Raw genomic sequence first — 23,987 nt, forward strand, 5'->3', positions numbered from 1 at the left:
CACCACATGAGAGTTTACTCAACAGCTGGGCAAATTCCCAAACCTCATCAAGCCCACATTCTCCACTACAGTCACAAAACATGGGGCCGAGCACCAGATTCCCACAACTGGCTTGTCAGTCCATGCCTGTGCACGTAGACTGGACCCAGAAAAGCTGGCTCCTGCGAAGGCTGAGTTTGCCATTGTGGAAAGACCTGGAATTGTACGCCAGTTTAATAGACCCAACTGCCCCCCCGGCTTCACCCCTCCATATGGTGCCTAAGTCTGATGGTGGTTGTCACCCATCTGGTGATTACTGGTGCCTTAATGAGACCACCACCCTGGTATATCGCTGTTCAGTCCCACATCCAAGATTTTTCGGTATGCTTAGCTGGAAAGTTAATTTTTTCATAATAGTTCAGGGCTACCATCAGGTGCCTGTGTGCTTGGAGGATATTCCCAAAAGTTGTGATAATCCAATTTGGTCTTTTTGAGATTCTGTTCATGCCGTTTGGACCTAAAAATGCAGCACAGACCTTGCAATGGCTGATAGACTCTGTATTAAAAAACTTAGATTTTCTTTTTGTTTACCAGGATGACATACTTGTCAGCAGTGTGTCCAAATCCAAACACGTATCTCATTGCTGAACATTCTTCAAGTGCTTAAGTCAACACGTGTTGATTATTAACCCTGCTAAATGCCAAAATGTGTCATCAACCATTGACTTTCTGGGCCATTGCACCTCCACAGAAGGTGCAAAACTGCTCCCATCAAAAGTAGCTGCTATTATGGATTTCCTGCTGCCACACACTAAAAAAGCTACAGTTCTTGGGCAAGGTAAATTTCCGTCACCATTTCATTGTGTGAGCTGCTGATTCCCAATTCATTTCAGACCTGTTTCACCGCTTCTTAAAGGCTGCTCTGAGAGCTTCCCTGACTGCTGATTGTTGGCGTGAAGGTGTCCCATAGGTCCTGCTGGGGCTCAGCACTGGTCCAAAAGGGGACCTGCAGTGTCCGTGGCTGAGTTGGTATATGGGCAGTCATTACGAGTGGCAGATGATTTCTTACCTGATGTCACGATCACCTGGTCGGCCTCTCAACAGCGTTTCACCCTCCTCAATAAATTCAATTCCTTTTCACCTATTAGATTAGATTAGATTCAACTTTATTGTCATTGTGGCAAGTACAGATACAAAGCCATTGAAATGCATTTAGCATCTGACCAGAAATGCAAAGAATAGTGTTATTTACAAAACAACTGCGAATTAAAAAAAGTGCTGCAGCACACAAATATAAAAGTACTGAGACAGTATAATACGAATACAATACTGCTTAGTGCTGTGATGAGAGGTTCAGCAGTGTCACAGCCTCAGGGAAGAAGCTGTTCCTGTGCCTGCTGGTGCGGGAGTGGTGGCTCCTGTAGTGCCTACCGGATGGGTGGAGAATAAAAAGTCCATGGTTAGGGTGAGATGCATCCCTGATAATGCTTTTCGCCTTGCCCAGGCAACGTTTATGGTAGATGTTTTCAATGGTGGGCAACTGGGTGCCATTAATCTGCTGGGCAGTTTTCACCACATGCTGGAGCGCTTTGCCGTCCGATACGGGACAGTTGCCGTACCACACTGAGATGCAGTTGGTGAGTATGCTCTCAATGGTACAGTGGTAAAAGTCCTTCAGTATCCTGGGACAGAGGTCAGCTTTCTTCATGCTCCGCAAGAAATAAAGGTGCTGTTGCGCCTTTTTGATCAGGATGGAGGAGTTCAGGGACCAGGTGAGATCCTTGGAAATGTGGACACCAAGGAATTTGAAGCTTGATACACGCTCCACTACAGTTCTGTTGATGTAGATGGGGACATGAGTGTGACTCCTGGCATGCCTGAAGTCCACAATGATCTCCTTGGTCTTCTGTTTGTTAAGGGCCAGATTGTTGTCAGCACACCATGCAGCCAAGTGCTGGACCTCGTCCCTGTAGGCCGTCTCGTCATCCCCTCTGATCAGACCAACCACCGTGGTGTTGTCTGCGAACTTAATTTTGGAGTTAGAACCATGTACAAGAATGCAATCATAAGTGAAAAGGGAGTACAGAAGAGGGCTCAGCACACAGCCTTGAGGCATGCCGGTGTTCAGGGTGAGAGTGGAGGAGGAGAGGTTGTCTAACTTAACTGATTGGGGTCTGTTAGTCAGAAGGTCCAAGGTCCAATTGCAGAGTGATACGCTGATACCAAGCTGGCGAAGTTTGGCGATCAGCTTGGAGGGGATCATAGTATTGAATGCCGAACTAAAGTCAATGAACAGCATTCTGACGTAAGAGTTGGGGCTGTCCAGGTGGGTCAGGGCAGAGTGAAGTGCCGTAGAGATGTCATCCTCTGTTGACCTGTTGGTGCAATAGGCAAATTGATGGGGGTCCAGGGTAGAGGGCATCACCTCCTATCATGATGTACAGCACTTGGATTCCTGTTGACCTACAATCCACCTTGTTTGTTTTCATCCACCATGATGCACACCAACATCCCCCGAGGCCCTTTTACAATGGTCCTTTCCGTTAGTATGGTTCGTTGGAACAGGGAGAAAAGAGTCTTATCATAGATAAGAGGGGTAAACCTGAATGTATTTTGGTAGATCACTGTAAACTGGCCCTCCTAGATTTGGTGTATTCCACTGACATGCTCCTGGCGTCTCAACATGACTATGAGTATGTCAAGGCAACTCTGGACAAGCCAGAGGCACCTGTGGTTCCTCCATCTACACAGGACCCAGCCAGGTGGCTTGTCCAATCTCTAGACAGGCTCCCAATGTCTGTTATAGTGAATTCTGGAGGGGCTGTGTAGAGTAACGAAATTGGGAGAAATGTACATAATTCAGTACCACCAACATTGAATTGGGGTCTCGCTCTAAAAGGCTGGTTTGACATGATGATGCTATTATGTAAAGATTTTTAGCATGCTTTTTTTTTTAGTTTTTGGAGTTCAATAAAATGTGTTACGAGTTTCATTAAACATAAAACGTCTCACTCCGTTTTATTTGCAAAAATCTATACCTGTAACCAGAATTTACTGCCTCAAAATAAGGATTGAGATGAGAAGAAATTTCTTCACCTAGGTAATGAATATTTTGTAATTCTTTTGTTCAAGAAGGCTTAGTCATACAGTATATTCAGGACAGAAATTGACACTTTTTTATATATTAATACCCTGAATTGCAGCTAACTAATTGTTGTGAGAACGCTAGTGGAGAGCAGAGATCCATGCTGGATAAGTAACCCTAACCCTGATGCGTGGACTGTAGTTGTATGGAGAGCAGGGGTTTTGAACAAGTTCTCAGCATAACAGCTCTCGAAGTATAAGCTATGATGTCCCTTTAAGTGCTAATTCTGCAAGTACTGTCATTCTTGGCTGCACATGATGAGCACTCAAAGAGGCACGACTATACAGCTTCTCCTGACTATAGCACTTTTTTCAAATATATATCTAATAATTGTCATTTTTTTTCCAGATTGCTTTATCTACTACAACAAGAAGCTTCAACTGTTGAACTTAAAACTGAATGTGCTGTAGTATTAGGAAGTCTCGCAATGGGGACAGAAAATAATGTCAAGTCTCTTTTAGACTGTCACATAATTCCAGCATTATTACAAGGTACAGGTGTTTTGAAATTGAAGTTCTAATGTTTTATGTGAGTTTGGTATTAAACTGTTCAAATAATGCATAAGTATTGAGACATCAAGAGCTGTGCAATTAAAAACAGTTTTGGTTTGCAGTGTTTATTGCTACTTCATGCATGGCTGGATTGGAGCTGCAAGTAGTTTACTTGCTATTGATCAGTCTTCAGTGACCTTTTGAGATGTAAGCATAAATATTCGGTGAAAGTAACTTAATTTTCGGCCTTGCCAGTAATACTTCCCAATTCAAACAGATTGCTGGTACTACCGGGTGAAAATCATAGCAAGTGACCATTTAATTCATATATTCGGTTGTGCACAGATGCCTCATGTGCGACTAGACTGTAGAAAGTATTGAACATCAGATGCTTTTATGAATGTGCTAAAGAAGTTATTTTACCTGTTAAAGGACTTTGAGTAAATTGTGTATTACTAATTTGAGATAATAGGAATAATTCTTTTTTTCTTCTGAGTTAGGTCTCCTTCTTCCAGATCTTAAATTTATAGAAGCTTGTCTTCGATGTCTTCGCACAATATTGACAAGCCCTGTGACGCCAGTAGAGGTTCTTTATACAGTAAGTGTCTCTGACAAAAAAAATAAAACAGGGAAATGTTGGAAATACTTAGCAGGTTAGATAACATAGATGTTTCATTTCAAAGGCCTTAGTCAGAACTACATTTACTGAATATTTTGAGCATTTTCCTGTTGTTGGTTCAGATTTCCAGCGTCTGCGGTTTTTAAATTTTCAGTCTTAGATACTAGAAAATGTTTTGATTTTCTTTCCCCAGTTAAAAAAGGATTTTAATTCAGTTATTTGAGTTTTTGTTAAAAATATTTCTTCCAATCATAGTATTGGAGTAATTGTGAGTGAAGAAATTCAAGTTTTATCGTTCATTTTGTGCTTTGTTTTTGATTTCATTTTGCTTGGCAGTTTCACAGAAAGTAAGGTGGGGGATTCCACTGGAGTTTTGTCTGGTGCCTTGTTGCAAACAACAATGACTAGAGAGCAAAATTCCTACCTTCTCTTCAGCCAGAAAAGGAAATGAAAATGGCAGAAGTGGATGGAATTAGTTGCAAACTCTTAGAAACTATTTGAGTGTATTTATTTTAGAAGCTCAATTATTTTTCAGAGCTATATTTCAAACAAAGTTAAAGCTAGTAAACACACCAGATTGGGTAATGTCTTGGGGATGGTGGGGGGGGGGGGGTGGTGCTAAAGCAAAATTAATATTTTAGGTTCATACTTTTCAACAGAACTGCAGGAAGTTAGAGATGCAAGTAGGTTTAAACATGTTCAGAGGACAGAATAGCAAAATAGAAGGCAGGTGAGACCAATGACAAAAAGGATAGCTTGGATAGGTTCCAATAGCAAGGTTTTCATTGTTGTAAAGTTGCAGCTGGGGAGAAGAGCAGATAAGATGAGATATTTTAACCTTTGTTTTTGTGTTGCCCCTAGGATGCTACAGTGGTTCCTCATCTTATGTCCTTGCTCAGTAAATCACGATATATACAGGAATACATCTGTCAGATTTTTTCCCATTGTTGCAAGGTAGGAAACTTTTAAGTGAAAATACTAGATTTAGTTGTAAAGATGTGTATAAATGCGGGCAACCTGAAAAATGTTTCTATGTTAATGCTGAGCTTTTAAAAGTAGTTGCAAGGAGATTATTCTAAACGGTTTAAAACAATGTACCAGATCATACATGATGAAATTTTACACATTTGACAAAACTGATTTGTTCTTCAAAAATCACAACCCCTGGCTTTTAATTTTATGGTACAGATGCTAGTGATGCACAAATTGCTTATAAAAAGTATTCACCACCCTTTGGAAGTTTTCATGTTTTATTGTTCTACGGCATTGAATTACAGTGGATTAAATTTGGCTTTTTTTGGACTATGATCAACAGAAAAAGACTCTTTTGTGTCAAAGTGAAAACAGATCTATTCAATGTGATCTAAAATAATTACAAATACAAGATGAAATTATTGATTGCATTAAGTATTTACCCCCTTCAGGTCAGTATTTAGTAGATGCATCTTTAGCAATTATAATCACAGCCTTGAGTCTGTGTGAATAGGCCTCTATCAGCTTTGGACATCTGGACACTGCAATTTTTCCCCATTCTTCTTCACAAAACTGCTCAAGCTGTGTCAGATTGCATGGGGATCATGAGTGAACAGCCCTTTTCAAGTCCAGCCACAAATTCTCAATTGGATTGAGGTCTATTGTGTAGCTTTGGCTTTATGCTTGGGGTCATTCTGTTGCTGGAAGCTGAATCTTCTCCCAAATCGGAGTTCTCTTGCAGACTGCATCAGGGTTTCCTCCAGGATTTCTCTGTATTTTTGCTGCATTCATTTTACCCTCTACCTTCACAAGCCTTCCAGGGCCTGCTGCAGTGAAGCATCCCCACAGCATGATGCAGCCACCACCATGCTTCACAGTAGGGAAGGTGTGTTTTTGATGACTTGCAGTGTTTGGTTTATGCAAACGTAGCGCTTAGTCTAATGGCCTAAAAGTTCAATTTTGGTTTCATCAAACCATAGAACCTTCTTCCAGCTGACCTCAGTCTCCCACATGCCTTCTGGTAAACTCTGGCAGAGATTTCATGTGAGCTTTTTTCAACAGTGGCTTTCTCTTTGGCACTCTGCTATAAAGCTGCGACTGGTGAAGCATCCAAGCAACAGTTGTATGCAGAGTCTCTCCCATCTCAGCCACTGAATTTTGTAACTCCTCCAGAGTTGTCATAGGTCTCATGGTGGTGTCCCTCACTAGTACTCTTCTTGCATGGTCACTCAGTTTTTGAGGAGAGTCTACTGTAGGCAGGTTTACTGCTGTGCCATATTCTTTCCATTTCTTGATAATTGACTTAACTGTACTCCAAGGGATATTTAATGACATGGAAATTTTCTTGTAATCATCTCCTGACTTGTACTTTTCAATAACCTTTTTGCGGAGTTGCCTGGAATGTTCTTTTGTCTTCATACTGACTCACCAACAGTTTGACCTTCCAGATACAGCTGTATTTTTACTACAATCAGTTGAAATACCTTGAATGCAGACAGGTCTCCATTTAACTAATTATGTGACTTTTAAAACCAATTGGCTGCACCAGCGATGATTTGGTGTGTCATATTAAAGGGGGTGAAGGTTCATGCAATCAATAATTTTGTGTTTTATATTTGTAATTAATTTAGATCACTTTGTAAAGATCTGTTTTCATTTTGACATGAACAAATCTTTTACTATTGATCAGTGTCAAAAAAAAGCCAAATTAAATCACTGTGATTCATTGTTGTTAAACAATAAAACATGAAAGCTTCCAAGCGGGGGAGGTGAATACTTTTTATAGGTACTCTATTTTCATTGAACTCAATGAAAGAACACATGTGAGAATTAGTTATGTGATGAATTTGCATGAAATTGTTTCTTTGAATTTCATCTCTAGAATGATGCAAATTCACACTTGTTGCGTCATGCTCTTGAGTCCATAATCTTCTAATCTTTTTAACACTGTTTTGAGATTTTGGAGATGGCCCTTGACATCCTCAGTGATGTCATCCAGGTAACACTGAGTACCTGAGCAGTGCTGCATAGCTTTTTGTTATAGTGCAGGTGCCAATGCTACTCTAAAAATAAGCCAATTATAGCGATAAAGCCCTTTGTGAGTGTTTATGGTGAGAAACATTTTGGACTCTTTTTTTTTTCCTTCCACATCTGTAGGTAGGCCTCAGCCAAGTCCACTTTGTGGAATTGTTTTCCTCCAGAAAGATTTGCAAAGATATTCTTTATCCTGGGCAAAGGGTATTGATGTACTGGGTTAATAGTGACTTTAAAATCACCGCGGATCCTGACAGACCCATCCTTCTGTTTTTGGAACACTGACCTTGTTCATGGGCTCCACTCAACTTTAGAAAAAATTCCTTAGCGTCCATATGATCTAGCTTACTGGCTACTTTTTTAACGAATGGTACAAGAAACCAGACAGACTTTGCAGAACTTGGATGTGGCATTTTTATTTAATACTATTTTACCTTTGATCTGTTTGTTTTCCAATGCCATCCTTGAACACTGCTGTGACATCATCCAGTACCTTTCTTAATTCGCTTTCAGTTGACTCTTGAGCAGGGGATTTGGCATGCAAATTGTGATGAACCTCCAATCAAATTACAGTTATCTCAGCAAATCACGGCCCAACAATACTGGTCCTCCTGTTTTTACCATATACCAATGTGCCTGGTGGTTGTTGTATTTCATTGTTACAAGCATCATTCCCACAGGAATTAGCTTTTCTCTTAATTAGATATCTGCAGGCTACAGTCTAGTATCTTTGTAATGTCATTCAAACTCATTTTGTGGAATGACTGAAACAGCCAAGCCAGTTCCAATTCCATTTTAATTAATTTAACGTGCACTTCTGTTGTAAGCGGAAGGGTCTCGGCCTGAAACGTCCGACTGTACCTCTTCCTAGAGATGCTGCCTGGCCTGCTGTGTTCACCAACGGCTTTGATGGTGTATTGCTTGAATTTCTAGCATCTGCAGAATTCTTCGTGTTTGCTTGTCTATTTTTAGTTTTCTCATTGTAAATCTCAAGGCTACCAGTCCTGTGTCACACTCATCATTATCAGATGTTTCATCAGTAGCATGCAGATTAGTATTTTTTTTGAATCTGTAACTTGATTTGTTTATCTTTTTCTCTTCCATTTTTGTCTACATGACATGCTGTTTGTATGTGTCCTACTTTGTTGCATCTTCAGCAAGTTTTGCCTTTAAACTTGCATTGGTCTGGTGTATGTGAGCCCCTACTACAATTGTAACACAATTTCTTTGGCCATGCAGGTTTCTGTTTAAACACTGCAAATTTGCTCACAACAACAGGAATTCTGCAGATGCTGGAAATTCAAGCAACACACATCAAAGTTGCTGGTGAACGCAGCAGGCCAGATTGCTCTTACTAACCCTTCTTTCAGTTAGTCCTGACAAAGGGTCTTGGCCTGAAACGTCGACTGTACCTCTTCCTAGAGCTGCTGCCTGGCCTGCTGCGTTCACCAGCAACTTTAAATTTGCTCACGTTCACTTTCATTCCTGACTGCAACTCACTTACATCTCTGACTGCAGTTTCCATTGATACAGCGATTTCAACTGCTCTTTTAAATATGAATTGTGCTCTGGTTTGGAGCCATTTTTTGATTGCTCTCTTGTAAGATTCCTCAAAATAAACGATCTCTCAGTGGATTATTAAGCCCATCACTGACCTGACAATGCTCAGTCCATTTCTTCAATTCAGCCACTAAGCTAAAAAGGACTTCCCTTCCTTTTAACTCCAAGGAAACACCTGCTGTGCTTTTTAAAAACCCAGACTTCTCTCTCCACTTTCAAATTAAAAGCGTGCTGCTCTTCAAGAGGTATTAGTCGTCTAGGGTTTGTTTTAAAACTACCTCATTGCCTCTGTCATAGTTTGTACTTTCAAAGACTAATCAAAAGAATAAATTGGGAATAGGGAAACATGTCTATGAAGTATTACTTTTCCATTAGTGAGGCACACATATATGATGTGGCGTTATGATGTATGTCATTTACGTACCTCTTAACATGTAACCATAATGAATTATGTAAGCAAATGAAGAACATTTAGTCAAATAATATATTGACAATATTACTCAAATATTACTGAAATATTACATACACTACAAGGGGATATGAGGAAAAGTCTAAATTTATCCTTGTAGCTTGTATTATTCAGTGTTTGAGATTCTGTTGTCAATTCCTTCTGAGTCTGCACTTGCTGATCAGATCACTGGTGGTCTGTATTTACCTGGTTCAGGTCCTCAAGGTTGAAATTGCTGGCTGAGGGCATACAGGACTTGATTGCTGAAGCTCTTTGTGATGCCAGGGTCTCGTCTGATGTAACTGGGTCATGAGAATTGGGCAGAAAAAAGCTCTACCTACAACTGTTGCAAATGCCTTTACACTACCATCTTGACATTTGCCAAATCTATCAAGAACGTTGATTTTTTTCCCTGCATACATTCCCTGGAACAGATGAGCATTCAAGCATTTATAAAAAGAAACGAGGAATGAAAGCTAAATTATTGAACATTTATGAATTAAAAATAAAATAGATAGAATTTCCAATTTTCATCTAAATTTAGCAAACTCAAGTAATTAATTTTCATTGAAGTTAAATGGCCTTAAAGTTCTGTACAAAATTTCACATGGTGAATGACTTGAGAGCAGATTTTTTAATATAAATGCTGGGACATATCAGCCATTTTAATTTCCATTGTTACCTGGGTCTCAATATTTGGTTGACAGCATATAGACATGCTTATTGGTGGATCCTGTCAACAAATTTGGGATTTCTGCACATGGATGCATGTGCAGTTAGTTCCAAAGCTGGAATTTACTGTGGAAGTGCTAGCAGTTCCCAGTAAGTTTTGGTCCAATATCTCATTCCCTACCTGATTAATTATGAGTGTAATAGATAATGCAGTTATTTTTTAAAGATTTTGCTGCTGGGTATTTGGTTGTAGCTTCGCTGACCACTCCTGGAACCTGATGAATTATTAGATAAATGTAGCAACACCTACTGGCTGAGCAGAGAGCTCTTGTCTTCGTATTCCAGCCTATCTGAATATGTCACCTGTTCTTTATAAACTTGAAGAATCAAGGGCCAAGTGAATGAGATTTCTCTCACTAGTGTAGTAATAAAAATGCAGATGAATTTCAATTTACTGCAGCAGGAGTGCATCATTGATATTTGGGATGTCCTTATGCCAATGATTATCATTCACTGTGTACACTAGAAATCATGAGGATTGATATGTGATTCACAAACTAATCAATCACAAATATATTTGCCTTTTGTGCTTGGAGGAATTTACATTGATTCTAAACAAAAGAAATAAAGTCAACAGTGAGCTGAAGCAGAGGTTTAAAAGGTGATGTGTAAGATGAGGAACTGATGATGGGAAGAGAAAGTGAAGGAGGTCCGACACTCTATGTACATATCACAAAGCTTTGTACAGTGTGGGACATAGTCCTTTGAGACTTTGGATTTAGGAGATTTAATATAGAAGCAGTCAGTGCTTGTTTCAGGAAGCACTTTGCAGAGCGTTTTAGTTGAGATTTTTGTCTAAAGTGCTTTTTACTTGCTGTTGCATCACTCAGTAAGAGGTGCGTTTGAATTAATTCAACCCATGATAATGTGAGAAAGGCTATGAAACAGTTGAAAAAATGCGAAGTATCGGGATCTGATAGAAACTCTACAGAAGTCCTCAAAACAGGGAAGAATGAAGTTCCACACATGAACATATGCCCCCGAGATTCATCAAAGGGATTGAGTTAAACAGAATGGCAACAGACTCTTTGGACAATTTGTTCTTGCTGACTAAGTTGCCTTCCTGGATGACTTGTTCTTGCTGGCTAAGTTGCCTTCCTGAGCATGTTCCATTTGTTTACATTTAGCCTAACTCGAAACTTTTCCTATCCATGTACCTGTTAAATATCTTTTAAATGTTAATTGTATCTGCCTCTACCAGTCTAAAATGTTGGCACTGATACTAATCAGCTATAAATTATTAACAAATTATACAACATAAAGAATCTATTTGTCTGAAATGAAATGTATGCTGTGACTTTGCAGAGTTCAAAACTCTGGAACCTAATTTTTTCAGTTTCTCCTCTTTCCCAGTCATTAAGCATATGAAGTAAAATGCCAAGAGCTATGTCCATATTTGCATCATTTTATTCAATTGCCTGCATGTCAGGGCATACTGCTATCTACAAATTGTTTGCAGAAGATTGTCGTCTCTGTTAACTTAGAATCTTGGTGTCCTTAATCCTCATTGTTGACTTTGGTTTTAGTAGCAATTTTTTTAAACAATCATTTCAGCTGTTTTGCTCTTAGATGTTCATATTGTTTAAAGTAAAATAATATTTGGCTGTCAAATTTCTTTTCCATATAAAAATGAGTTAATCTTACTTGTCTTATTATTTTAGCTATGTAGTTATTTCTCACTTTTTTCTCCATCTGGGCTACTTTTGGTTTTATTCAATAGCAATAGTGAGAGTGACATGCTTGACAATTTCACTGCTGCCTTTGTTACAGACTCCAGAGCATCAGGCTGTATTGTTCAACCATGGTGCGGTGCAGAACATTGCCCATCTACTGACCTCAACTTCATACAAAGTAAGTGCCTGAAAATTAAATAGAGATAATTCACTTTAAAAATGTTTTTTTTCAAGTATTGCTTATGAATTTTTTCAGTATCAGAATCGGGTTTAGTATCACTGGCATCTGACGTGAAATTTGTTAACTTCGCAGCAGAGGTTCAATGCAATACATAATATAGAAGAGAAGAGAAAATAAAATAAAAATAATAATAAATAAGTAAATCAATTACAGTATATGTATATTGGATAGATTAAAAAATGTGCAAAAAAACCCAAGTACAATATATTAACAAAAAAAGTGAGGTAGTGTCCAAAGCTTCAATGTCCATTGAGGAATCGGATGGCAGAGGGGAGTGCTTCATAATCTTTTCAATATGGTTTTGGAGGAACTTGAGTTCTATAACATCCAAGGAAAAACAATAGTATTGATAGATGTCATTGCAGCTTTGTATTTCGTTATCTGAACGTTTGTCAATTACCTACAAACGTTAATCCTTTTATTAGTCTTCAGTTGCTCTTGAAAAGGAGTGCCTGCAATTTATTCCCTTAATATATAGCTAGAGACATTGATATAAAGATATCAGAAAGCAATGCGCTAGTAGATAAAGGAAATGCAAAGCTCTTGAAGGATTTAAACACATGACTAACAATTATTAATTTTAGTAATGAGAACCTGAAGCGAGTGGCACTTTGGGGATAAGATATTGGGAATACAGATATCTAAGCATGTGGAGATGGAGCTTTAGAGTACTTGAAATCAGAGTTTTTGCAGTAAATGGATCAAGGTATTGAAAAGTGTAAACAGAAGAAAATCCTGGTGAAGTGAACCCCCTCTCTAGACATATCAATGATATTTAAATATCAGAGCACCTTCTCTAAAAAAACTTCCACAATCTATAACGAGGCAACCAAAACTGAATGCAATACTCTAATGTGTTGGTTAATCAGAATTTTATAGAGTTGTAACTTTACTCCACAGCTCTTGAACTTAATCCCTCGTCTGATGAAGACCAAAGCACCATATGTCTTCTTAACCACCCTATCAACTTGCATGGCAACTTTGAGGGATCTATGGACTTCGATCCTAAGATCCACCTTCCTCCACACTGCTAAGAAACCTGTCATTAATCTTGTACCTTGCCTTAAAGTTCGACCTTCAAAAATTTATTATTTCAAACTTTTAAGGATTGAACTCTATCTGCCACTTCTCAGTCCATCTCTGAATCCTGTCTATGTCCCGTTGTAACCTATGATAACCTTTTACACTTTAGACAACACCACCAACCTTTGTGTCATCTGCAAACTTTCCCACCCTTCCACATCCTTGTCCATATCATTTATAAAAATCACGAAGAACCAGAGTCTCTTAATAACCTGCAGAACACCTTTAGTCATGGACCTCCAAACAGAATACATCCACTATTACTCTTTGAGCTAGCAAATTCTGAATCCACACTGCCCAGTTTTCATAGATCCCATATCTTGTGACTTTCTGGATGAGCCTTTCATTGGGAATCTTGTTAGATACATTACTAAAATTCAAATAGTGCACAACCATTGCTGTACCTTCATCAATTTATTTTGCTGTTTTTGAAAAAGTCACTCAAGCTCATGAGGCACAACCTACTCACAAAGCTATGCTGCCTTTTCTTATTAAATACTATACTTTCCCAAATGCTCAAAAATCTTGTCTCTGAGAGTACTTAACATTAGTTTGCCCACTACTGATGTAAGACTTGCAAATCTATAGTAGGATTATCCCTATAACCTTTCTTTATTAAGAGAGCAACATTTGCTCTCCTTCAGTCATCTGGTACTACTCCTGTAGCTAGGGAGGAGAATTGTTCATCTCTGCATAATGATAAGTTCATGCCATAAGGCCCTATCTCTTCTTAAGCCCACTTCTCAGTTTTTCTCTCAGACATGTACTTTTCAAAGTTTAAGTGTTTAAAGTAGAGAGAGAATATAGGGCCAAGAAGTTTCAGTTTTTGTTTTAACATGATTCAGGAAACAACAACCATATCATCTTTAGTGCAAGCAATTTTCTTTGGTTCGGTTAAAGTTTGATTTTCTTATATTTAAGACTGCACTCTTAATGCAGTTTACTGTAGCGTAGATATAATGATTTGAGTATAAAGTTTTATTTTGTTTCTCAATAGGTTCAAATGCAGGCATTAAAATGCTTTTCAGTCCTGGCTTATGAAAATCCTCAAGTTTCTTTGACTCTTGTGAATGGTGAGTAGAGTTTTTTGCTTGATTTCTTGGTCTACTAACTTAGTCTTATTTCACTTTCTTGGAAATAAAATGTTCAAATGGTCAACAATAAGAATTGTACTCCCCAGAATCTGAAAGGATTGGTAAAGAGTATTTTAAATCAATTTGACATATCTTGTTAATTACTTGTATTAAATGGTATGGGAATAAGGTAGTTATTGGAGGTTGGTCTTATTGGATAATGGAATAGAGTCAAAGAATGAAGTGAAATTTATTGTATGAAATGAGCATCAAAGTGCAGTTCTTTTTAATTTTTTCACCAGTATGCTTAACATTTCACCTAATTTTTTTTAAAATAGCATTTTTTTTTTCTCCCGGTGCTTCAGTTGAACTAGTAAGTTGATGTCCTCTGTAGGTTTGCTGGCACATATTTTAGAATACAATTTTAGTCACTGAAAGATTAATTAAATGCTTGTAATGTGTGGGCTGCTGCTTTCTGAAGTTGTGCTTATTTTACTGATAAAATGTGCCCTCTGGTGTTTCAAACCAGTGATTGCATTGGTCCATAACACTTTTTTTGACTTCAAAGCCATCACGTGGTTTTCATGCCATTATACAGTATGTCTTCTGGGGGAGTGTTCTGGTACGGCTCAGAAGAGTGATGTATATTTTGTTATTATACAATATTTGCTGTTTTTGTCCATTTGGTTACTATAAAAGCTCTTTCACGTAAAAGTTGCTAAAAAGACCAGTCAAGTATCACTTCTTCAATCATCTTGTTTAAAACATGCCTAATATGATTTGTATTCTATTTTAGTGTTGGTAGATGGTGAATTGTTACCCCAAGTATTTGTGAAGATGATGCAGAGGGATAAACCTATTGAAATGCAGCTGACATCCGCAAAATGGTACCAATTCAATTTTCTCCTTAGTGACATTTGGTCACATGCAGATTTTGCTAATCTTTTACATAAGCTGCTCCTACAAATTTGAATTTAGCAGTTCAGAATTTTATGGTTCCTAATACTAATAATTTGGAAATACTTATTTAGTGGTAAAGATATTATCGCAGCTTGGCTGGTTCATGTAATTTATAAAAAGTTCTTTGTATTGTATATTCAGTGAAGATGATTTCTGTAATTTCTAACCGAATTTTACCATTTCTCAGTTTGACATACATGTGCAGGGCTGGAGCAATTCGGACAGATGATAACAGTATAGTTTTAAAGGTAGGTATGAAATTTCAAAAGTGTAATCTGCTTGTTTACTTGTAACATGCTGTTTATTTTGCTGTGTGTGTCTCTATTTGTGCAGTGTTCATAATATGATGAAAGATAATTCAGCCATATAATGGTTTCTGACAAAAAGTACTTTGTTTTAAGAATGCAGTTCCAGATAATAGAATGATTGAAAGCTATGATGGGCAAGTTGAGTACAAACATGAAGTTCCATATAAATTTCTCATTTGTGCTTGAGCTGTGTCTGGATTATCCTGCAGAAGGAAAATAAATGACATGTGAATCCCAGTGACCATATTGAATTGTTTATCACTTTTCCCTTTGCTTCCTGTTTACAAAATTGTCATAGGAGAAAGTTGCCTTAGGATACTACTTGTAATGGATGTGGGTATACCTTCCAGTCCAGAACAAGAGTATCTCCATGAACAAGAGTGCTAGAAATCCAGAGCAACAAACACAAAATGCTGGAGGAACTCAGCAGACCAGGCAGCATCTATGGAGAGGAATAAACAGTCGATGTTTTTGGTTGAGACTCTTCATCAGGACTGGAAATAAAGGGGTAGCGGGCAGAATAAGAAGGTGGCGAGGAGGAGGAGAAGCAATAGAAGTTGTCATGTCAAGATACCTCCCAAGTTTTTTTTGCTTCAAATCAATACTTCCTAGTAATAATTAAGTTAGGGTGTGCGTCGCTTTTTAAAAAATCTCTTCTACAATTATGTGCACATGTATTTGCCACGTTAGTGAATACTGTGATAGAGTTATTTGTTTGTCTCATTTATTTATTGTTTACAATGATTGACAGCTTAATTCCTGTTTCTTCCCCACATACTTTCGCTACTAGTGTATCCTACAACAGAACTTTACCTATGTGATAAACAGCTTTCCTCTATATACACTTCCTGTTGACTTCTTGAATCCAAGTTTCTTAAAAGTAAACTCAACACTGCAATCATGCCCCCTTGTCTGTACTCAGTCTATAGTGCAATGAAAGTCACCTAATTCCTTGTGCTTGTCAAGTTTTCATGTTTTCCTACATATAAAAAGGAAGTATATATGTTAACAGAATTATGCCTGTGTGCTCTGGTCCACTTTTACTTTGGTTCACCCCTCCCTATACTTGCCTTCATTCCTTGTGTTTTCATCACAAGTGATTTTACCTAGGGATCTGCAAGAAGATATAAAGTATTATTTTTAATGTAGCTCATACAGGACAGAGTGTACTCTATCCCCATTTGGCACTATATGGAGTGCTGTTTTTTAGATAATAGGCTATGGTTCAAGCCTACATCGTTTAATATTAATGCAGAAAGACAACTTTGTTGTTATTTATTAACAATATTAACTTTGTAGTTAATATGCCAGTAAATGGAACAATTAAATAGCTGTGTGAGAGAGTGGCAGATTAATCCATCATACGCCAAAATTTATGTCATAAATTTAGTTTTGCTGGACACATTATAGTATTGATAATGTCTTGTCATTGCTTCTTGAAAGATCAAATTATTGAGAGTTGGAATTTTGAATTTTAAATGTAATTAATACCAATATAATTAAGACACTCTAAGTTGTTTTACTTGTTTTTTGTAAAAATCATTATTCCATATGTAGTCAGGTAAAATAGTATGTTTTGCAGTTCATTGTCATATTTAGACAAACTGAAAAAATAATGGACCTGTACTATTAATCTAAATAATAATAGTTTAAATCATTCTTTTAAAAGAAAGCACAATCAAAACTTTTATTTTCTTCCATCTTCTCCCAGAATTTTAAAACACCTTATCACCAGGAATACATGTAGGTACGCATTGTGAAAACGAGAAAACTGCCCTGGGGAGAGCCAAGGAATTAGTGCAAAAAAAGAAAAAATATACCTTTTAAATTTTATTTTAAATTACTGAAGTTAATTTCTCTATAATTTAACAAATGTATAGCAATGCTGCAATAGTCATTAGAAGCATTGTTGCCCCTTAGGTATCATGTACTTATCATGAATTGTGTTCTGGATTGCTGAGCTTTGAGATGCGGATCAATCTGAATGTCCAAAATAGCATTTCAAAAAAAAAAAGTGCATGTTCAGCAAGTACTAAGAAAGCGAACGGAATGTTATTGTTAAGTTCTTGGTTGCAAGCCATTTCAACTCCCCTCCCCATTCCAAGAACAACGTGTCTGTTGTCTGTCTCTCCTACTAAAGGAACGGCATCCATTTGTAGTGTACACCCAAAGACATTTGAAGTCTTAATTTCAGGTCGCCCTGATCACTGCTGTTACTTTATTTCTTCTCCAAGTCCTCTCACGCCCCCTTCTTTCCCCCAGCTCAGTTACCCATTTTTTCCCCTTGTTCCATCTGTTTAACACCTACACCCACGCTGACCGCTGTCCCCTCCCCTCACTGCTGATGTCTCCACTCATTGCCACTCAGCCTCTGTTACTATCTATTCCCCTTCCTCCCCCCGCCCAATTCTCCATCTGCCTATAAACCCCTCCTAATTTGGATCTAGCTATTCGCTGCTCCTACCTCATCCCCACTGATTCTCCCCTTTACACTGTCAGTCCTGATGGAGGACTTTGATATGAAACATTGCTTTCACAGATGCTGCTGACTCACTGAGTTCCTCCCACAACTTTTGTATTGCTCCAGATCCCAGCAATCTGTTGTGTCTTCAGAATTTAATTGTGCTTACTACTAAGGAACTGAATACAAATGTAGTAGATTATGACAGATACTGACACAGTCCTTGACAAACAAGTGAGTGAAACGTTACCGGAGTTAGGTGGGAGTGGGGAGTTGAGGTTACATTCAGAAAAGCTTTGATTTTACTGAAAGGCAGAGGAGGCTTGAGGGGCCAAGTGGCGTTCTGTTCCTAATTCAGTTGTTTGTACGTGCCATACATTTTTAATATCTGCATACGTGGAAGTATTTCTCATTTGAAAACACTGTTGCAATAAGGATTGGTGTCTTTATTGGCTTGTTTTTCTGAACAGGAATGACATGACAGGCAGTTGTTTGGTCCCTACTACCTGTGCATATTGATGTAACTCTAATCCTTCCTGGATCTTTTCATATTCCTTTTTGTCACATATTTATCCCTTTGCACTTTAAAGGATAATCAAGTCTCTTCTACAAGCAGTTTGAGGTGAAGCATGAAACAGTGGTTCAAGAACCTTTCAACCTCCTTCACTTTATTTTTCCTTAGTGGAAAAGCCTTACTGGAGTTACCTTTCACTGACTTTTATTGTGTTTGTTCCTTTCTCCTCGACACGTCTTTGCTGAATCCTTTCTCTATATCTTAATAACTGTGGTTCATCCATGGTCCATAGCATTTCAGTTGTTCTTTGTATCTGTATGGATTGGAATTCTACAATGAAGTATTTAAAATGTTAGAATCTTTCAGAAGTTTATGTTGTCCACTTCCTGCAAAAATGCTCTCTGTTGAGATCTTTGAAAATCTGCTGCAAACTATGGCATTGCCTTTTACATGTTAGCATATTGATTTAAGATAAAAAAAATATTTTTTTTTGCATGAAAACTGCTACTTCCTGAGGGATAAATGCAGAGAGAAAATGGTATTTGTTTTCTTGGGCAGCTGACGACAACATGAAATGGTATTCAACAAATAATAGGCTTTCATTTCAGCAGCTCATTTTAACAATGTTAGAATATCCCAAAGTGCTTCAGAATCATCATTAGATTCAACTGAAGAGGGTTATTAGTGGAACCTGCTAGTTGATTTATGCCACTAGGGCAATAGGCTTGCATTTTATTCCAGATCATTCCACCACTTGTGCCACTTTTTACTTTTAAGAACATACTAGATTTTCACTTTGGTTGATCTTTAAACTCACAGCGGCAAAGCATATTGTTAATATAGAATACAAGTGTCTTCAATGGTTGGAGTGCCTGTTAATACAATGCCAATCAGCTTCTTTGGACCATGGAACAAACAATTTAAATTGTTCTATCACAACAGTTAACTGTTTAAAAATGGCTGGTGATCCAGGATTTTAGTAATTACAACAAAATGCTGGAAACACTCAGACTTTTAACATTGAGTGTTTCCAGCGATTTACTTTTCTTTCAGATTTTAAGCATCTGAACAACACACAAAATGCTGGAGGAACTCAGCAGGCCAGGCAGCATCTGTGGAAAAAAGTACAGTTGATGTTTTGGACTGAAACTCTTCAGCAGGACTGTACTCTTTTCCATAGATGCTGCCTGGCTTGCTGAGTTCCTCCAGCATTTTGTGTGTGTTGCTTAGATTTCCAGCATCTGCAGATTTTCTCTTGTTTGCCATATGAAGTTATGTGACCGAGGACAGTTCATGGTAGGACCAAATCTAGCATGTTATTAAACTAAATTTCAAAATTCACTTTGTTATAACTCTTCGTCCTGTCCAAAACATACATGCATCGTAGCGGTCATGTTACATAAATTTATGTGGGCTCATTTGATAGAATTTTAAAAGACAAGCGAACATGACCTATATTTGGAAGAATACATACAATACTATTGATTGCAGGTGTTGATTTACATGCTAGTTACTAGTGGGCCTAAGGCTAGAAATTCATGTTTCCAGTTATACTCCGATGGGCCTCATGCCTATGTATGGGGAAATGAGAATATTGTATATGTTGCATCTATCTTGATTAACCATAATTCCTTTTCATTCAGACTCTCCCATGCCTTGTTAGGATGTGCAGTAAAGAGAGGCTGCTGGAAGAGCGTGTGGAAGGTGCTGAAACCTTGGCATACTTGATAGAACCTGATGTGGAGCTGCAAAGGATTGCTAGCATCACGGATCATCTTATTGCCATGCTTGCAGATTACTTCAAGTATCCTAGTTCAGTCTGTGCAATCACAGATATCAAAAGGGTAAGTTTTCTATCTTAGTTACAGCACTTCTAACCTTTGGAGGAAATATAACTTTTGCTATAATTGGAATATTATCAATAGATTATAATCACTTACTGAGGTGATTAACTACACAAGTATCAAACTTTAATTTGCTAAATTTTAATGCATATTTTGCTTCCTTTTGTGTCCTCTTGTTGACCCAATGAATCAGAAGATAAAAGACAATGAATATATTGTCAGTCAAATTGTGTCTCCAGGTTGGGGATTAATTTTTATTTTTTCCAAAAGGTGGCGCCCTCCACTTTGAATAAGATTCCTTAATGATTGCTGAGTGCTTGTAAATCTTCAGCAAAAGCAGTTATTTGAATTATTTGTGTCTTGCATTCATGGATGACTGTGATTCATGGAGCAAATCTTATCTTTATAGTTGCAATTTATTTAATGAAATATGCATGCTGTATTTGTTATCTACAATAATGTTAGTGAAATAGCACCTTGTTTTGTCTGTAATAATTTATGTAGAGTCTTCTGTGTTTCATTTGGAAAACACTTTTTTCTAAAATGATTGAGTATCTTTTAACCTAAGAGGAATTAAAATGGATCATTTTATTTGATTCAGCACCAAATCTCTTTCTAATGACTAGAAGTAATTATATCTAATGTTCAATTGTAAATGTACATTTTTTTTCTCTTTTCTAATGAACTTCAGCTTGACCATGACCTCAAACATGCTCATGAACTTCGCCAAGCTGCATTCAAGTTGTACGCCTCTCTTGGAGCGAATGATGAAGACATCCGGAAGAAGGTGAGTCTAGGAGAGGGGCGTCCCCCGGTCCTGGCAACCAACAGGCAGGGAGTGACGTCAACCTGACAACAAGGTGAAGAGAATTAACAGTGACTTTGCGAAAGAGCATAATCAGATCTGAAGAATGAATGCGCTTGAGACTCGTTTGTCTAGGAAAATGAGTTGTGACATATTCATGTTGGAATGACAAGTGCTGGTGTTTCCTGTGTTGACCTGCACCGGATTTAAGTTACATTCTTTGCATGAGTTCGTAACAATAGTAACAAAATTAGCACTGTGAAGTATAGTGTATAGTACTGACTCACATATTGCAGTAGCACTGTAATGCCAGTTATATAAATGCTTGCCTACCTACCTGCTGCAAACTGAAGTACTCAGCTTCTGTTTCTGTATCACTTTTAATTTGTGGCCTGCTGATGTGTTCATTTGTGTTGCTGTGTGCAAGTTTAATTGTAAATAAAGCTTTGTGCAATGACAGTGCTGGTAGCTTGTTTTCTGAATATACAGTAAAGCAAAACACTATTTCCAGGGCACCTTTGAATAACTGCATTTAAAATATTGTTTGTTTTTAAAGACTTCTTACACAGTGAGTGATAAGCCAGTAAATTTGCCAATTTGTCTTTGGCCTTTTTAAAAAAAAAAGGGAGTGCTATGTTCTCCATGCAAATAGTGATCCTCAAAATCGTACAATGTTGGAAAACTTAAAGGCTCCCATATTGCTCTTGCAATGTTATGGAAGTTTCAGCCTTGCTATCCTTTTGCTGCAATCATGTAGCATTAACATTTTCATGTAATTAAATTGTCAACCTTATTAAAGTAATGATACGGATTTTGAATATAATCTGCCCACATGAATTTCTCCAAGCAATTTTTACCTCAGAATGGAGGCTCCTTGGTGATTATTAAGATCACTTCATTTTGTTTTGATTTTCAAGTGGCGAGGCATTTTGATCACTTTTTTTCAGAAGTTATGTTTTTACAATCCTTGGACTACTGGGATAAGTGAATCTTAGATATTTCCGTATATGATTTTGCATGTGTGCTGTCTTCCAGTGTAGTATTCAGTGCACTTACATGGTACTATTCATGTGCTAGTATATAACTTCGGTTTTAGATGCCTTTGTTTGAAAATGTAATATTTAGTAATTGTACAGGACACCTGAAATGTCCCATTCTAATAAGGTAATGTGGTTTTTAGTGCCTACTTAATGCAACAGCACTCGTTGACTGCTGAGTGCAGGTGAAAGAAAGCACAGAAGGACATTACTTCAAAATGGCCTTGAGATTTTAAATAAATCTACCCTTTACATGTTTTCCCAGTTGAAGAGAAAGCAACATTTTACTTATAGTACACATCAGAGACTTTTATAATTTCAAAGCATATTGTGGTACTATAAGACACTGGAGGTGTTTTTTTTTAAGCATATTTATTTAGAAAATTATATCAAATATTCTCACATTCCTTTCCTTCGTGTGGACATGCAATTATTGTCCCATCCTTTAACATATCCAGTTTCCTTTTATAAGATACTATTTAATCTTTCTTGGACCCTTCAGGCCTGTATTCTAGATTACGAAGCACTTCTTTTCCTTGTCTCAGGTGCCCTTCAGCTATTTTCCTAAAACTTCAATTTGTTCAATGATCTTTGACTGGTGGATGTAGTTTTTTTCTTATCTACCTTTTCAAGATCCATTATTTTGAACACCTCTAGCAAATTTAACCTTAACGTCCCTGCCTTAAAGAATCAGAATCAGGTTTATTATCACTGGCATGTGACGTGAAATTCTAGTTTCTCTCATCTACCTATGCAAATAAAATCTTTTATCCAACAAAAGCAAAATGATTTATTTCTCATATATCTGAATTAAATTTTGTCCTATTTACTGTTGTCTTTATCCTCAGTTCTGTTGTTCTTTATCCAGTCCCAGCCCCACTGTTTACTGCACTGCCAAATTTTATATTATCTACAATTTTAAAAAAGATGACCTGGCTACTCAATTCGACATTCTAGATGTGCATCAGGAAGAATTTTGAAATTTGGTTTGAACACTGGACCTGAGAGACACAAGTATATGTATCCCTTCAGTATGAAAAGCTGCCATTTGATATTATTTTTTAGCTTTGTACTTATCACATTCATCAAACAAGGGCGGCAAGGTAATGTAACAGTTAGCACAATGACTTTACGGCACCATCAATCACTGATTGGGGTTTGATTCCCACCACTATCTTAAGAAATTTGTACGTTCTCCCCTTGAGCTCATTGCTTTCCTCTAGGTTTTCTGGTTTCTTCCCACATTACAAAGATGTATGTTTAGGGTAGTAAGTTGTAGGCATGCTACATTCGCACAAGCAGCATAGTGACACTTGCAGGCACCACGATCCTCGTTCATTTGGTTTGATGCAAACACCACATTTCACTGTATGTCTTGATGTACATGTGACAAATAAAATTAATCTATAACCTTACAATTGATCCTGTAATAGTAAGGTGTTTACTTTGATGTTTGTCTAATACCTGAAGAACTCTTTAGTTGGACTGAATGTACTTTCTCTGATACTTTTCTCTACAACCAGAATGCACTACTTTGATCAGCACTCATTGCTCATATCCTGGCTTATCTGCCAACCTCTGGCTCCATCCAATCAGACCAAGTCCCGTTTCAACTGACTGAAATCAGCTCTTCGATAGTCCAAGGATTTTCACAGTTTTTTTTTAAACTTTGCCCTTTTCCCTAACTATTCAAAATTTAATCAGGGGAGGTTGGGAGAAACAATATCAAAATCTTTAATTTTGAATGGCTTTATTATTTTGCATTAAGGAGAACAATCACATCTTATATTGTCTTTCCTGATAACTGAAACCCCTTTCCCCATGTTCAAATCTAGTAAATTTATGCACTTTCCCAACTGTCAGTTTTCCTAAATTGTGATGAAAAGCATTGGACACTATTCCACTCATGCCAAGTAAGCAATTTATAATCATTAAAGAAAACCTCGGTGCATATTACAGTAATCCAGTTTACAAATTCAAGAAAAATGTCACCTGGGCGAACTTATAC

At 37.6% G+C, this 23,987-nt stretch overlaps 1 protein-coding gene across 2 annotated transcripts in view; it reads left to right on the forward strand.

Moving 5' to 3' along the window:
- The window catches only part of armc8 (armadillo repeat containing 8), a 132,839-nt gene that overhangs the window by 28,307 nt on the left and 80,545 nt on the right, over positions 1 to 23,987 (forward strand). For both annotated transcript variants that reach the window (XM_072261584.1, XM_072261585.1), the window contains exons 4-12: positions 3,473 to 3,615; positions 4,116 to 4,213; positions 5,096 to 5,188; positions 11,751 to 11,831; positions 13,975 to 14,050; positions 14,847 to 14,937; positions 15,198 to 15,258; positions 19,937 to 20,137; positions 20,829 to 20,924. In XM_072261584.1, coding sequence (XP_072117685.1) covers positions 3,473 to 3,615; positions 4,116 to 4,213; positions 5,096 to 5,188; positions 11,751 to 11,831; positions 13,975 to 14,050; positions 14,847 to 14,937; positions 15,198 to 15,258; positions 19,937 to 20,137; positions 20,829 to 20,924 — 940 coding nt within the window. The remainder of the gene's footprint in view (positions 1 to 3,472; positions 3,616 to 4,115; positions 4,214 to 5,095; positions 5,189 to 11,750; positions 11,832 to 13,974; positions 14,051 to 14,846; positions 14,938 to 15,197; positions 15,259 to 19,936; positions 20,138 to 20,828; positions 20,925 to 23,987) is intronic.

The sequence above is a fragment of the Mobula birostris genome, chromosome 6, assembly GCF_030028105.1.
Source record: "Mobula birostris isolate sMobBir1 chromosome 6, sMobBir1.hap1, whole genome shotgun sequence".
Lineage (NCBI taxonomy): Eukaryota > Metazoa > Chordata > Chondrichthyes > Myliobatiformes > Myliobatidae > Mobula > Mobula birostris.